The 15,133-nt window shown below is 34.4% G+C and overlaps 1 protein-coding gene across 1 annotated transcript; it reads left to right on the top strand.

Annotated features, from left to right (window-relative positions):
* The first annotated feature begins 2,325 nt into the window (after nt 1–2,325).
* On the top strand, nt 2,326–12,544 carry LOC145126782 (uncharacterized). The gene is made up of 7 exons (XM_079062082.1): nt 2,326–2,448; nt 11,650–11,706; nt 11,788–11,851; nt 11,910–12,025; nt 12,145–12,209; nt 12,300–12,353; nt 12,448–12,544. Exons 1-7 carry the CDS (start codon nt 2,326–2,328, stop codon nt 12,542–12,544), a joined length of 576 nt encoding a protein of 191 aa, XP_078918208.1.
* The last annotated feature ends 2,589 nt before the right edge of the window (nt 12,545–15,133 follow it).

The following is a 15,133-nucleotide window of genomic DNA, read 5'->3' as shown; positions in this document are numbered from 1 at the left end:
GGTGCAAGAAAAACCTTTAAAACAATAAGGAAAATGAAGGAAGATGAAGGATTTCCGTGATTACCTTGAAGAACAACCCTAGAAGATGAAGATTTGAAGGTTGTGAGATGTTCTTGGCTGGATAATTTCGTGGCTTTGAGAGAGAAAGAGAGTGTTTGAGTGTGGGAAAGAGTGGAGTGTGAGAGAGAGAGCGAAGAGAGGGACATGAAGTATAAGAATGGATTTAATGATTGAAGCTTTACGGAAAAGAGAGTATGGGAAGAGTTGGCACATTGATCATGTTATCTTTGAAAATCTTTGATGAATCTCTGGTAGAAACCTGCATGGCCCAAAAAGAACGAACTTCCAGAACACAAGTCGGGTAAGGTAAGCTTTGAATAACATCTATCTTGGCCTTATCTACCTCAATTCCTTTCTTTGACACAATATGACCCAAAATAAGACATTGACTCACCATAAAATGACATTTTTCAAAGTTTAAAACCAAATTCGTTTCAATGCATCTTTTTTAAAATTTTGGTGAGATTGGTCAAACACTCTTGAAAGGAGTTTCCGTATACCGTAAAATCATCCATGAAAACTTCAATTATATTTTCAACATATTCCAAAAAGATACTTACCATACAAAGTTGGAAAGTGGTCGGGGCGTTACATAATCCGAATGACATTCTCCGGTATGCAAAAGTGCCAAATAGACATGTAAATGTTGTCTTTTCTTGGTCTTCCGGTGCCACCGGGATTTGGTGAAAAACGAAATACCCGTCTGGACAACAATAATGGGATTTCCCGACCAAACTTTCTAACATTTGGTCAATGAAAGGTAATGGAAAATGATCTTTTCTAATGCTTGCATTGAGTTTTCGGTAGTCAATACATAATCTCCACCCGTTTTGCACACGGGTGGGGACCATCATACCTTTGTTGTTCTCGAATACCGTGATTATCGTCTTCTTCGACACGACTTGAACCGGACTCACCCATTTGCTATCCGAGATTGGATAAATCAGTCCCGCATCTAAAAGCTTCAAAATCTCTTTCTTGACCACTTCCATCATTGGCGGATTCAGCCTTCTTTGCGCGTCTCTACTCGGCTAACATTCATCCTCCATTAAGATTTTGTGCATACAAGTGGAGGGACTCAAACCTTTGATATTCGCAATCGTCCAACCCATTGCTTCTTTATGTTCCCTCAACACCTTGAGGAGTTCTTCTTCTTCACACTTGGTTAGGTGAGTCGAAATGATGACCGGAAGAGTCTCGTTGTCTCCCAAGTACGCATACTTCAAATGTTGAGGAAGGATCTTCAATTCTAATTCTGGCGGTTGGACAAGGGAGGGCGGCAATCTCGTGTGAGTTTGAGGTAATTCAATTTGCTTCACACTAAATTGGGTGGTCTTACTGATCTCGAAATTGTTGAGCAATCTTTCAACTTCGGGGTCTAGTGGGTAGAGCTTCAACTTCTTGGCTAATTTTCCACAATCAAACCCATTGCTCAAAACCATCTCCAACATGTCACCATTAGACAACTCAAACAACTCTTGGGTTAATGGTTCAACAACATCAACAAAGCACAAGGATGAAACATCACTAGGATACCTCATAGCATCATAAATGTTAAAACTTATTGTTTCACCATCAAATTCCATTGTTAAGCTTCCCGCATACACATCAATATTTGTTCTAGCCATCTTCAAGAATGGTCTCCCAAGTAAGATTATACCCGATTTTGAGGATACTTGTTCATCTAGGTCAATCACATAGAAATCCGTCGGGAAGACCAATTGGTTTACTTGCACTAGGACATCTTCCAAAACACCTCTAGGAAAGACACTTGATTTATCCGCAAGAGAGATTATGACACCGGTTTCACTTAAGGGTCCGACATTCAATGATTCCTACACCGAGTAGGGCATGACATTGATAGAGGCACCAAGATCAACAATAGCCCTACTAAAAGTGACATCTCCAATCTTGCAAGGAACCGTGAACATTCTGGGATCTTTGCACTTGGGTGGAAGCTTCCTTTGTAAAACCGTGGATGCGTTTTCATTCATCGAAATTTTCTTGTTTCCCTTTAACTTCCTCTTGTCGGTACAAAGTTCTTTCAATAACTTTCCATATCTCGGGATTTGCTTGATTCCATCAAGTAGAGGGATGTTAACTTCCACCTTTCGAAAGATGTCCAAAATCTCTTTCTCATCCGTTTTCTTTTTCGAAGTTGAAAGTCGGGAAGGGAATGGCGGTTGAGTGGCTATTGGAGTCACTAGAGGGGTTGTCTTCTTTGGGGCTCCGGCTTGTGCATCATTCTTGACCATAGGTTCTTCAATGGGAATGACTTTTATTTCTTCCTCTTCATCCCTTGGCTTCCTCTTTGAACTACTTTCTCCGGCTTGTTTGCCACTTCTCAAGGTCACCACATTGACATTGGGTTCTTTTTGGTTTGAGAAGGCAATTTCCCACGAGACTCCAACTTGCTTATGAATGTAACTATATCTCCCATTTGCGCTTCATGGTTGGAGATACTAGTTCTTGTCTCTTTTTGGAATTGTTGGGTGCTAGTGGCTAGGGATTTGATAATGTCTTCGAGAGACATTACGGAGCTACTTGGTTGGGATTGAAGAGATTGTTGGTGATGTGGAGGGTGTGGTTTTGGTTGATAATGTGGTTGCGGGTGTTGGTAGTGAGGTTGTGGTGGTGGATATGATGGTCTAACCAATGCATTTTGAGGCAATGGTCTTGGGTTGTAGCTCATGTTGGGATTTGGCTTCCAACTTGAATTGTAAGCATTTTGGTAGCCGGATGGTTTGTTGTGGTAGTTTTGGAACTCTCCCGTGGCATTTACATGCTCCGCATCTTCTTGAAGGATGGTACACATATCCGTAGGATGTCCCATGGTTTCACATATTCCACAAACCATCACTTGTGGAGTTTGTCCATGGCTAGCTTTTGGACAATAGAGGTTAGATCTTTGATTTGAGACTCGAGGTTTGATGATCCCACTTCATTGACTTTGTGTTGTGTGTCTCTTTTCATATCTTGGCGAGGGCCAAAATGTTGAGAATTCGCGACTATGGTGTTGAAGAGTTGTCTTGTTTGTTGTGGAGTTTTACTAAAGACATCACCACCACTTGAGGCATCAACTAGTCTTCTCTCCATTGGAAGCAATCCCTCATAGAAGTGTTGAATGAGGAGTTGTTCCGGAATTTGGTGTTGTGGGCAACTATAGCACAAGTTGTTGAACCTCTCCCAATAATCATGAAAAGTCTCATTTTGACCTTGGCGGATTCCACAAATCTCATTTCTAAGACTTGAGACTCTAGAAGCGGGATAGAACTTATCAAGAAAAGCTCTTGCCCTGTCGGTCCATGAGTTGATTGATCCCGGGGGAAGATAGAATAACCAATCCTTTGCTCTATCGGCCAATGAAAAGGGGAATGCCCTTAGCTTGATTTGGTCATCGGTTGACCCTTGTGGCTTCATACTAGTGCAAATAATGTGGAACATCTTCAAGTGCTTATGCGGGTCTTCGTTCTCCAATCTATGAAAAGTTGGGAGGTGATAGACTAAACTTGACTTCAATTCCGAACCTCCTTCCAAAACCGGGTAATTGATACCGGTTGGAGTTTGTGTAACATCGGTCTCCATCATTTGCCTCAAAGTTCTTTCGGGAGCCTCTCCTCCGTCCACCATTGCAATTGGTTCAATAATGGGTGGATTTTGTTGTAGGGGTGGTGTTTTGAGAATTTCTTGGCGAGGGTCGGGACTAGAATCGGGTTGCATGTCACTTGATGAAGTGGGTTCAACTTCCGGATCGCCGTGAGGGTTGGAAGTTTGACCACGTTCAATTCGCTTTTCCTTCGCCAAACGCCTTGCTTCTTTTTCGATTTCTGGGTTGTAAATAAAGTCACCTGTACGCTAAGATCTGGGCATAGAGAAACAAATTGATTAAAAATAAACTAATCCCCGACAACAGCACCAAAATTTGGTGGTTGTCAAGACCAACAAAATAAATATCCTAAATATTACACACTAAAATAGTGTATAGTGGTAAAGGGATCGTATCCACGGAGATTGGTTCAATTTAAATCTCTATGTAAACCTCTTTGTAAAGTAGTTGCAAAACAAAATTAAAAGTAAAATGGGGGATTTAATTCTTTTTGATTGTTTGACAAAATTAAAACTAGCTAGAATGAAAATATGACAAGTAAACAAGTAAAAGATTTGCCTAAATACAATGAAGTGAAATTGGTTGATTTTGGGATACTCCACATGGATGACATGGTTGACTTATCATTAGACTTAATGGAATAACACTTGTGAAATGGTTTAACTTGGCTATAGCAATTCATAAGCACAAATTGCCTCAACTCTTCTTAGAAATTAAAATGGCTAGAGGGGCTACACATTTCCTTAATTGAAGTCACAAAATCAATGAAGTATAAAATCTTGTGAAAATCAATTAGCTTTACGTTATAAGAGTTACCAAGTCCAAAAGATAATCAAATGCTTACATTATCATTATGGAGGAAACATTTCCATGGTCTAAATGAAATGAAAACAAACATATAAACCATTTGTTGCTTACTAATTTGAAGGCACATTACTTAACCAAGAAATTAGTCAACAAAAACAAGCATTCATTCATCCAAGCTCATGATCAAAGATAAAAAAACACAACAAGATGTTTAACTAGAAAACATTTCCATAAACTTCAAATACAAGATAATAATAAGTCTTCAAAGCAACTAATCATCCATGGGTTAAACCCTAATCAACCAAATGAAAGTTTAGCCAAGCATGGCCAAAGTAAAAGAAATGCAATATAGTTTAATGGTACCAAACATTGTTTTAGATGCAAGATGGAAGTAAATTACACTAATCTTCCACAAATTCTTCAAATCTTCCAAAGCCTTCTTGAGAGAGAATTGTGGGTGTTCTTCAAGTAATGATATGCCAAAATACCTCCAATCTCCAACAAAAAGGAGATGGTTTCTGGATTCAAAAAGGTGCCAAAAGCCACCCACCAACCTTCCACAAATAGGGTCAACAAGTCAAAACTCGGGTTCATTTCATCACAATTCATGCGGACCGCGTATGGGTCCACGCGGACCACGTGGGTCTCGCTGATTGTGGGACTTGGGCCATTTAAAATACAATCTAGCCCAATCTTCTCATTCTCAGTTCAGCCCACATGCATAACTCTTTAGATCCCATTTGTGCCATTCCAAAGCCTTCTAATGATTGATCCAATGCTCCTTCAATCTTTTGTAGCTCGAGTCCGCGTCGCCCCATCATCATTCTTGCTCAAAAATTAAGTCTAAATTGATTTTTTGTTTATGCAAGCACCAAGCCCAATCGCAGCACTTCAAATCCACAAGCAAACCGCAAGCCTCCATAAGTCCCGCACCCTTCTAAGCCTCCAATAACAAAAAGTCTTCGATAAATCCTGCAAATAAGCTCAAAAGACTAGAAAGCACCCGGTAAAGGAGAAAAATAACAAAAAGAGAAAATATGCATGAAGATTAACTAAAATGTGATGGTTTTAACTAAAAATAAACTACGAAAAGAAATAATAAAAACGAAACTATCAATCGTCTAAATGATTATGAAACCATATCTCAGTTGATCCTCTAAGTAAATCTTAGTGCACTTGTATGGCTAAGAAGAGGAATCAGGAATTATTGAAACGATTAAATAAAAAGGTCAATCATACTTCGTTCTAATATTGAGTCTTAGAGTCATACTCCAAGATTGTGATTTGAGTGACACGTCTTTAATAGGTTTGTAACACTTATCAAATATGGAATAGAGAAAAATTATTTGTTCCTGCACATTTGAAATTGGTAAGTTGTGATGTCTTGAAGAAGACAAAGACCAACTAGAACAATTTAAGTAAAGTGTTAGTCTTGATAGGAGTTCGTACTAACTCTTGAATATTTGTTTTGTCAAGGAATGTTTCTTGACAAGAGAATCATATATGTCAAGAGGTCAGTGGGAGTTTTAAGGATCTTGAAAAGTCACAAGAACTAATCAAGAATAAACCTAGTTGATCATCACTAGCACACGACTTGAGGTTTATAACCTATCGCGTTGACATGTTCCTTGTTTCTGTGCCATTCCTGTTGAGATAATTGTGCATGTGAGTTCTATGAGTTCTCATTTGAATGCATAAATGCAAAGAACCTTGATCAATGGAAAGTACATTGATATGTAGGGGTGAGTTGCTGAACAACTTGGAAGACATGGTGGGCATTCGTGCTGCCATAAGGCAAGAAATCGAGATTGAACAAGTTCAGTCCATATGAGTTTGGATTTGTCGCAAACCTTGTCTTACGATCATGGTTATGGCAAATTCACATGGATAGGAACACATACACTATAAAATCTAAAGTGTCATAAGGTTTCTCTCCGCTTCATGAAATTGATTGTGAGGAAACGCTTTCACTAAGAGAGATTTTAAGGAGATAGCAGTTGTGAAAATTGCATTCTCAAATTCGATTATGATTACGGCATTCCTCTTCATAGTTCGAATTGTGAGAAATGGCAACTGGTTTGAACAATTAGGACTTATTGATATAAGTTCTGAAATTGTTTAGACACGCATTTGAGCTTTCTCAAGGGTGTATGAGCTTAGATATAGATTTATCAAAGCATCTAATATCAGAAATATGAACTTTGGTAAGAAAGTCAATAAGTATTGATTTCTAGAAGTCCAACTGATTTCTGAATACATTACAAGCCAGTGGGAGCATAAGTGTTATGCTGGTAAGAAGATAATTATCATGTTAGTGGGAGCATGATTATTATGTTTTGCAAGTTAGCAATGTTAATGATAGAAAACAAAAGTTTCAATTTGTAAAGTTGCAAAGGTTGAAAAGTTGTTTTGCTATAATTAAGGGAGATAATATTATACTTCATTTCAAATCTAAAAGCTTAGATTGTGAGATTTTAGTCAAATTTAGTCAAATATATATGGATGTTATGTTGGAATGGTTCAACGTAAGGAAATTCGATATATGGAAAGGATAATTGCATTCTCAAAATTTAGTTATGATTACGGCATCCCTCTTCATAATCAAAATTGTGAGAACATGGTAATTAGAAATATTATAGCAGGGGACTGGTCTAGTATAACGTCCTTATGTGAGACATTATGAATCATGTCCTATACGCTTCAGGTATATGATCGATTGCATATGCTATAATATCTGACCGTTCTGATTTTCCAAATGCCTAGGGCATTAAGAAGGAAAGGACCAGAACTGGATTTAACTAAATTAATTAAACAACTGTCAAAGGACGATCTGAGGTTCACTAAAGATTTGTCGCTTGTGAGTAGTTGGAAGTATAGTATTGGATGCGTTATATTCACTTTATTATGAATATATAAGATTCTATTTAGAATGAGTTGTCATATGGCAAATATGGAAATGTTTCCATAAATGAGAGTTGAATATTAAGAATTTATGTCTAGATTAGAAACTTTTATGCAAGAAGGATGTTCAAAGGAATGTGCTTTGAATGTGAGACTTCACGTCTACGGAATTGTCTTGCAACAATCTCTGATAGAGAACTTTCTAATTTCATTGGCCGAATCTTAGTGATTTTTGTGCTGTAACATTACGAAATGATCATCGCATCAAATGTTAGAATCTAACATATTCTGATAGTGGCAAGAATTTTGTATTCTTACACTAACGATAAAAGACTCGAGTCTTTTAATCGAGTCTTTTCTCTCATCATGATCCCTAAAAGATAATTCTTGCCGCGATAAGAATGTGACACAATCAATTGAAACATTTAATATGAGACGATGATCATTTTTCATCAAATCGCTTTGCTTATCAAAAGCTGTGGGTATGGATTGTTTTTGGTTCATCAAATTTTGACATTTTTGGACTGCCATATTATGCAGATTTCCATCATTATGAAGATCCAAACTCAATCTTTTGTTCCAAGTATTAAATCCATTTTTAACAAAATGATCAGAACCACCTTGGTTTTTAATCTCCGATTTGAATAGAAAACAACATAAAAAAATGCAACCTCTAGATTTATACAATACTCCATCCAATATTTATAAGCATCAAACCAAGAGGGATTATATCTATGAAGTCTACCTACGATCTCTCTTTGTTGGAAAGAATGATTTTGTGGTTGTTAAGGTGCTTTTTACAAGTAGGCTCTTCTAATTTCATCCCGCTGATTAACATGGTAAAGTTCTATACTAGGTCTTTCTCTCGGATCCGCGGGGAGCATATTTAAATCAAATTTTATGTAGTTTGAAGGAGGACTTTGTTGCTCATCATTTACATGGGGTTATTCATTATCATTAGATGAAGAACTGGTTTAATTTATCTTTTTGACAAACCTTAGCATTATAATTGGAATAAAAAATAATCATCACAAAGTCATATAAATTCAGAAATTCTAAACCTAATTACAATCTAAAAAATTAATACAAGTTTACTACTCATCTATTAATTTTAGAGCATCACTATTAATATTATAAAAGTCTAAATCAAACTATTGATTAAAAAATATATATACTGCATTTAATGATGGTTGGATAAATCAAATTTAAAATCATAAATGATGAACCATTGTATAAAGTAATTTTGTAAAATGGTAAATTTGATTTAGTACATGTAATTAATAAAAGGTAATGGTAAACATGATTTCTACTATTCGGGAATATGCTATTGTCTATGTCATGCTATTGTCGATATAATAAACCATACCAACAGAGAGAGAGAGAGAGAGAGAGAGAGAGAGAGAGAGAGAGAGAGAGAGAGAGAGAGAGAGAGAGAGAGAGAGAGAGAGAGAGAGAGAGAGAGAGAGAGAGAGAGAGTCTATTAAACAACTAATAGAGTACCAAGTGCATTAAAAAATTTACACTACTTATAGCCTTTTCAGATTTATAGTTTCAATGTTTATAAATTAAAAAATAAAAAGGGTTGAGCATAAACTCACATAAAAAATGGAGAGTTTGAGATAGTATGTGGAGATATAGGAAGATGAAGTTCAAGCTTTTCAGTCACCGGAGAGTGGTAGATGATTGTGTCACTGCACAACAAACAACGTCGATGGGCTTAAAAGCGGTTGAGGACGCTGACAATGAGTAAATATTATGTAATTTTGTTTTTTTAGGTTTTATGTATTTGTAGTCTTTTTTATCTTTTATTCCTCAAAGTCCGTGTTAATTTTTTGTATTTAATGGGTTTATAAGAATATTTTTTTTATTTCTTGTATTTAACTAGTTTGAAAAATCAAATATAAATTAAGATATTTATAAATCAAATTTTTTTCCTGGATAACTATCTTCTAAGATCCAAATAAATTTGTATATACTACTAATTCTTAACAGGTGTCCATATAAATTTTATTATATAACTTATAAAAAAAATCCAAAAATAAGGGTTGCCCACGGACACCCTAGGCGGGATCGCCCTTATTTCTACCTGTATACTTTATGTATTGTATACTTTATGTACTGTGCATAAGAAATTAAAACAATCTAATTACCTAAAATACCCCTGTTTTAAGAAGATGCTACTTATTTTTTTAAATCACCCATAGTTTTCATGTTTATGAGGTAGCGGAAAAAAATAAATTGTTTTTTTTTTTTGCGTATAAAGTGTGGTATAGGTAATTGTGTTAAGTAGCATTGTACTAAAATAAGATGAAAAGAAAATGACCATTTTACCCCTAAATACCACTTATTTTGTTTCCCTCTTGTTGTTTATTGAGGAATATAGAACGTTAGTGGTGGAGTATATAATATCGGGGAGGAGTCTAGGGTTTCTTGGCGTTACTCAAGGAGAAATACCATGTAACAGATGCTTGACACAGTTGTCACGTTACCCATAGTTAATTTTGGTAAGTTCATTAAATCGAACATTAGTTTTCAAACTTAGACCAATTCTTGAAATATATTTTGATAAAAAATTCTAAACTATGTTATTAGGGAAATTAATGATCGACCATCAATGGATATTTACCAACAAACTTGATCCTCGAGAATCAATCGTCCATTGGAAGTTTGTGCATGTGCTATGTTTCTTGCATGCTTATCAAACGTCATTCAACTATCGTTGACATGTTCTATAACTCATATCGTGTTGAAACAAAAAAGGAATCCAACTATACTTTAAATTCAAAGTCGCAATAAATATAGCACAATGTGTAAATATCAAAACACCGGGTGTGAGTAATCCAATAATCATCCAAATAAACTTTCTGACATACCTTTCATAAAATTGAATCTTTTTCGTCGAACTTTCTTTAGACTTAGAGAGTTTAACTCGAGGGAATGCAAGGCGAAAAATATATGTACAATTTTACCTTATGTACATTATTAAGATCATTTTCATCATAAAATTTAATTTTTAAATAAATATAATTGTCAGTATACAATATTATTATGATTTCATTAAACACACTCGTAATTTTAACTTTTCGTGAAACCACTAATTTTGTAGCCGGACATTATAATAAGTTTGTTCTAATTACACCCTTTCATGATAAAAGGCTAAACAATGAATATGGTATACTCAACCTGGAATAATCACAATGTCAAATGATAGAAGACATTCTCAATTAAACAAGAAAGAAAAATGTATCAAGTGTTTTTGAAAAAAATATAAACAAAGTTAAAAAAAAAAATAGTTATGTATAGTAAGGAGTATTATATATGGCCATTTACAAATATTTAAGATCTGTTAAAAAAACTACAAATAAAAAATCCGGTACCACTTTATTCATCAAGAAACAAAATTGTCATTTTGCGTAATGGTTGGGCTGTATGTGACGATATGTACAATTTTAGGGGAGGTTGATGCAAATCACCATCGGTAGAGATCAGGGTTAGGGTTGACGCCCACACTTTTCTTACTATATATTAGATGTTCAGGATCCACAGCCGCTGTCATAATCAACTGAATCTAGATCCAGGATCCACACATCAAAATATTCAAGTACTGGCTTAGTATGATAATGCATATCTGAAAATCATGCATTGTTTTGATAAAGTTATCGATCTGCGTCTTTTTGGGTCATGCAAATCACCAAGACTTTTATGTGTTGATTTCAAAAAAAAATTCTCTATCATGCACACAGATCAAAAAACTAGCAAAGATCCGCAATATTTTGTAAGAAAAAGCATGTAAGTTATCATTCTGAATCATGTGTTTTGAAGCTGTTTTGTCCTTTTTTTGTTGTTTCGAAGTTTATATATGCTGTTCTCCTGTCACTCACACTATTTCTTGATCTGTTGTCAGTCTAGTAGAATCAGATCGGTACCAGTTAGGTGTTCATAGCATTTCAAGAGTCGGTTTTGTGGGTTTGTCCAGAGGCCACTCTACCTAGCTTACCCTTTCAAAGGTAAGTTTATAAAACGTTTTCTTATGTAATTTTTTTGATTCCAATGAATTTTTATTGCTCAACTTTCCAATTTATGCTATATCTTCTAGCTCTTCAGTAGTGTCTAAATCTGATCAGTAGTTCGTGACATGCTTATTCCTTAAATATCAATAAATTTGGTCCCTGTAGTGTACTGCTAGTTTTGGTCCAAGGTTAAAATGGACATTCAAAAAAATTCCAGTTATGCTGTGTTTTCATTTCTGATTGTTAGATTTATTCTCCTTGCAGTGTGAAAGGGAATACCACATAGGGTGTTTGAGGCCACATAAGAGAATCGATCTGAAGGTGTGTTAATTTGAATCTCAATTTGCTAAAATTTCCAACCTTTTTCACTTGATTTAATATGAGATTGTTGATGTGTTACAGGATTTGCCATCTGGAATTTGTTCTGCACGGTGGACTGTGGAATACATCATTCAGTTCTTTAGAAGTTGGTGGCATGTGGGCCCATGAAGGTCCCTGATTCTCTTATGGGTTTCATTACGAAGAAATCAAAGGTCAGTGTTTCGGAGGAATCGGAATGGGAATCGGAATCGGTATCACCAATTCTGATGTTTCTAATGACAACAAAATGTTGCTTTCACAAGCTGTTGATATCTTTCATGTGAGTATAAACTATAAACTATAAAGTAGTGTTTTTATTATTATTCTACACACCTGCTACAGATTAATCAATTGATAACCATTTATTTTATTTCTGCTGGTTTTCGTTGATTGTAACAGAAACACTTCACATCTATTGTTGATTCCATTACCGGAAGTGATTTTATTCCATCAATGGCTTATGGGTAAGAAGGTATAAAACTATTTACTTCATTTTTATTTTTTTATTTCTAACATCTAATTTTTTTTTTCTAATCTTTTTCTCCAACCAATAGGCAGACAATAGGTGATTCCGACTTCAAAGTTCAATGTGCTATGCTGATAGTAGAGTAAGCTCACACTTTTCATTTGGTATTTATTTTCATATGTTGTACAAACTTATCATCATCAATATTATTGTTATAAATATTATAAATTGTGCAGGTTAAAAGTTGTTACAGCTGGAATGCTTCGTGTATTTGTGGAAAATGTTGCAGAGCATCGACATCAATGGTGGAATTCTATGGAACATCTTTGTTAGAAAAGGAGGTTGTGGGGTCTCAAGGTGGAGTTACATTTCAAGATGGTTTTCGTTTTACTCTTTCCATGGAAAATAACGTATGTAATGAATGAATGAATGAATAATGGATACTCTATTGGGGGACTTATATTTGCTGGTTTTAAAATATTCATTTTATGTACGCTTCAAGATTTTTATTGTGTTGAATATGTAATTATCGTTAATTTTTTCATAAATTTATATTTTTTTATAATGCCAAAATTCGCCGATAACCTGTCACATAAAATCTATTGGTAATCCATTACTGAGTTTTCCCAAATTTCGTCGGTAATCCTTTGCAAAAAAAATATTTTGTCAGTGATCGGTTATTAATTACCGATGGAAAAAATTGTTGCTAAAATTTGTGGTAGCCATCGGAAATTATTTACATATATGATATGCCTTTTTGGGAATCAGATGTAAGATCAATACTATAAACCTCTATAACCTTTTTTCCACATCCGTACATGCATCAAAAAACCAAGGATAGTCATGTCTAATTCCTGTGATTGTTCCAAGTAAAATGAACTTAGATTCCTATAACCATACCAAAGGTGGATTAAAAAATCTTTGTATGTAAAAAAAAAGATAATAAATAACTTTAAAGGTGATAATATACCTTCAATGGCTCGTTGATATCAAAAACATTTTTTATTTAATAATGACCTTTAAACTCATCATTATAAGAAAAAGTATGACTTGGAATTATAGTTATACTAATTTAAAACTTTTAATATCCATGAATATATAAAGGGGAACAAGATGAAGAGTTATGTATCAAATTAAAAGATTGTAATAATGAAACTAACTTTTTCTTGTATTTTCTTTAATCTAAAAATGGTATGCATTAATAAACAAACTAGATGCGTCCAGATAAGATGAAACTCCACCATGATCGGTAAAAAAATCAAATAAAAAAACTCTTTTTATGTACGAAGTAAAAATTAGACTAACAGGAAAAACCATTCCAAACGTTGAGTGTAGAAAATTGGCTGATTAAACAAACATAATGTTTTTTTTTTTTTTTTTTTTTTTTTTTTTTTTTTGTCGTAAAATCTGATAGTTGATGAGCTTGAACTCCAAACAAAGTAACCTTAAGCAATGTACCCCTACAAAAAAATGTAATTACTTTAAAACATCAAACAACATATATATGAAAAATATCACATAAAAAAGGTTAAAGAATTCACTCTATGTTGCTTAAGGTCAACTACATGTTGTGACTTGATGGATTTGGATTCGATGTGTCTAGAGTACGTTGTGATATGGCATGTCCGATAACATCTACAAATGTACAAAACAATAATGTGAATTATATGAATAATTTAAGGAATGTAAAAAAAAGAAGTAAAATAACTAACCAAAACACAAATTAGTCGAGCAAGTTTGTTGTAGAATTGAAGTAGAGTACAAAAAAACAAAGCCATGAAATCGACTCGTAAAATTAGAACAAATCTTAAGAAGAGTTTTACATTGTAACACAATTTGTTGGTCTTGGCTAGTAATACTAAAACCTTCACTTGTTGCAGTTGAGTTTGTATTACTTAAGTTTCTTTAAGTTTTAGAAGATGTTGGAACCTGTTGAAGTTACTATAGAAAACGTGAGCTTCGATTTGTGTGCCCTGTAAAAATGAAACTAACTTTTTCTTGTATTCATTAATCTCAAAAAGGTCTCCATTAATAAACAAATTAGATGCGTCAAAATAAGATGAAACTCCACCAAGACCTCTAACAAAAAAAAAACACTTTTTATTTACGAAGTAGATATTAAACTCATAGCACAAACCATTCCAAACGTTGAGTGTAGCAAATTGGCTAATTAATATAACACAATTTTTTTTTTTGTGATTTTTGTCATAGAATCTGTAGTTTGTGAGCTTAAACTCCAAACAAAGTAACCTTAAGCAATGTACCCCTGCAATTAAAAAGTAATTATTTTAAAACAACAATCTACATATATATGAGAAATATCACAAAAAAAAAGGTTAAAGAATTCACTCTATGTTTGTTAAGGTCGACTTCATGTTTTGACTTGCTGGATTTGGATTAGATGTGTCTTGAGTACGTCGTGATATGACATGTCCGATAACATCTACAAATGTACAAAACAATAATATGAATTATGTAAATAATTTAAAGAATGCTAAAAAAGAAGTAAAATAACTAACCAAAACAAAAATTGGTCGAGCAAGTTTGTTATCTAATAGAATGAAAATTTTAATTCATTACCTTTCTGAAACACCAATACAAGTATATATACAATATTCAAATATAAAACTGGGCCTATACAGAACAATGATGGGCTAATCAATACATGGGCTATGAGTAATATACATTAATAGGCCCCGTAGTTCGAGGGGTAGATGAAGGTCGAACACTCAAACTGGATCGACAATCAAAAAACAAATATTGTGGAAGCCCTTTCATGAAAATATCTGCATACTGAAGAGAGGATGGAACATGTACAACTCGGACCTGACCGATACCAACTCGATCTTGTACAAAGTGAATGTCAATCTCTATGTGTTTTGTCCGCTGATGTTGTACATGATTGGAAGAAAGATACATGTC

The sequence above is a fragment of the Lactuca virosa genome, chromosome 1 (genome assembly GCF_052849685.1).
Source record: "Lactuca virosa cultivar CGN04683 chromosome 1, Lactuca_virosa_CGN04683_v6, whole genome shotgun sequence".
NCBI classification, from domain to species: Eukaryota; Viridiplantae; Streptophyta; class Magnoliopsida; order Asterales; family Asteraceae; genus Lactuca; species Lactuca virosa.
The sequence above is the reverse complement of the archived record's forward strand: the minus strand, read 5'-3'. Positions and strand labels throughout refer to the sequence as shown.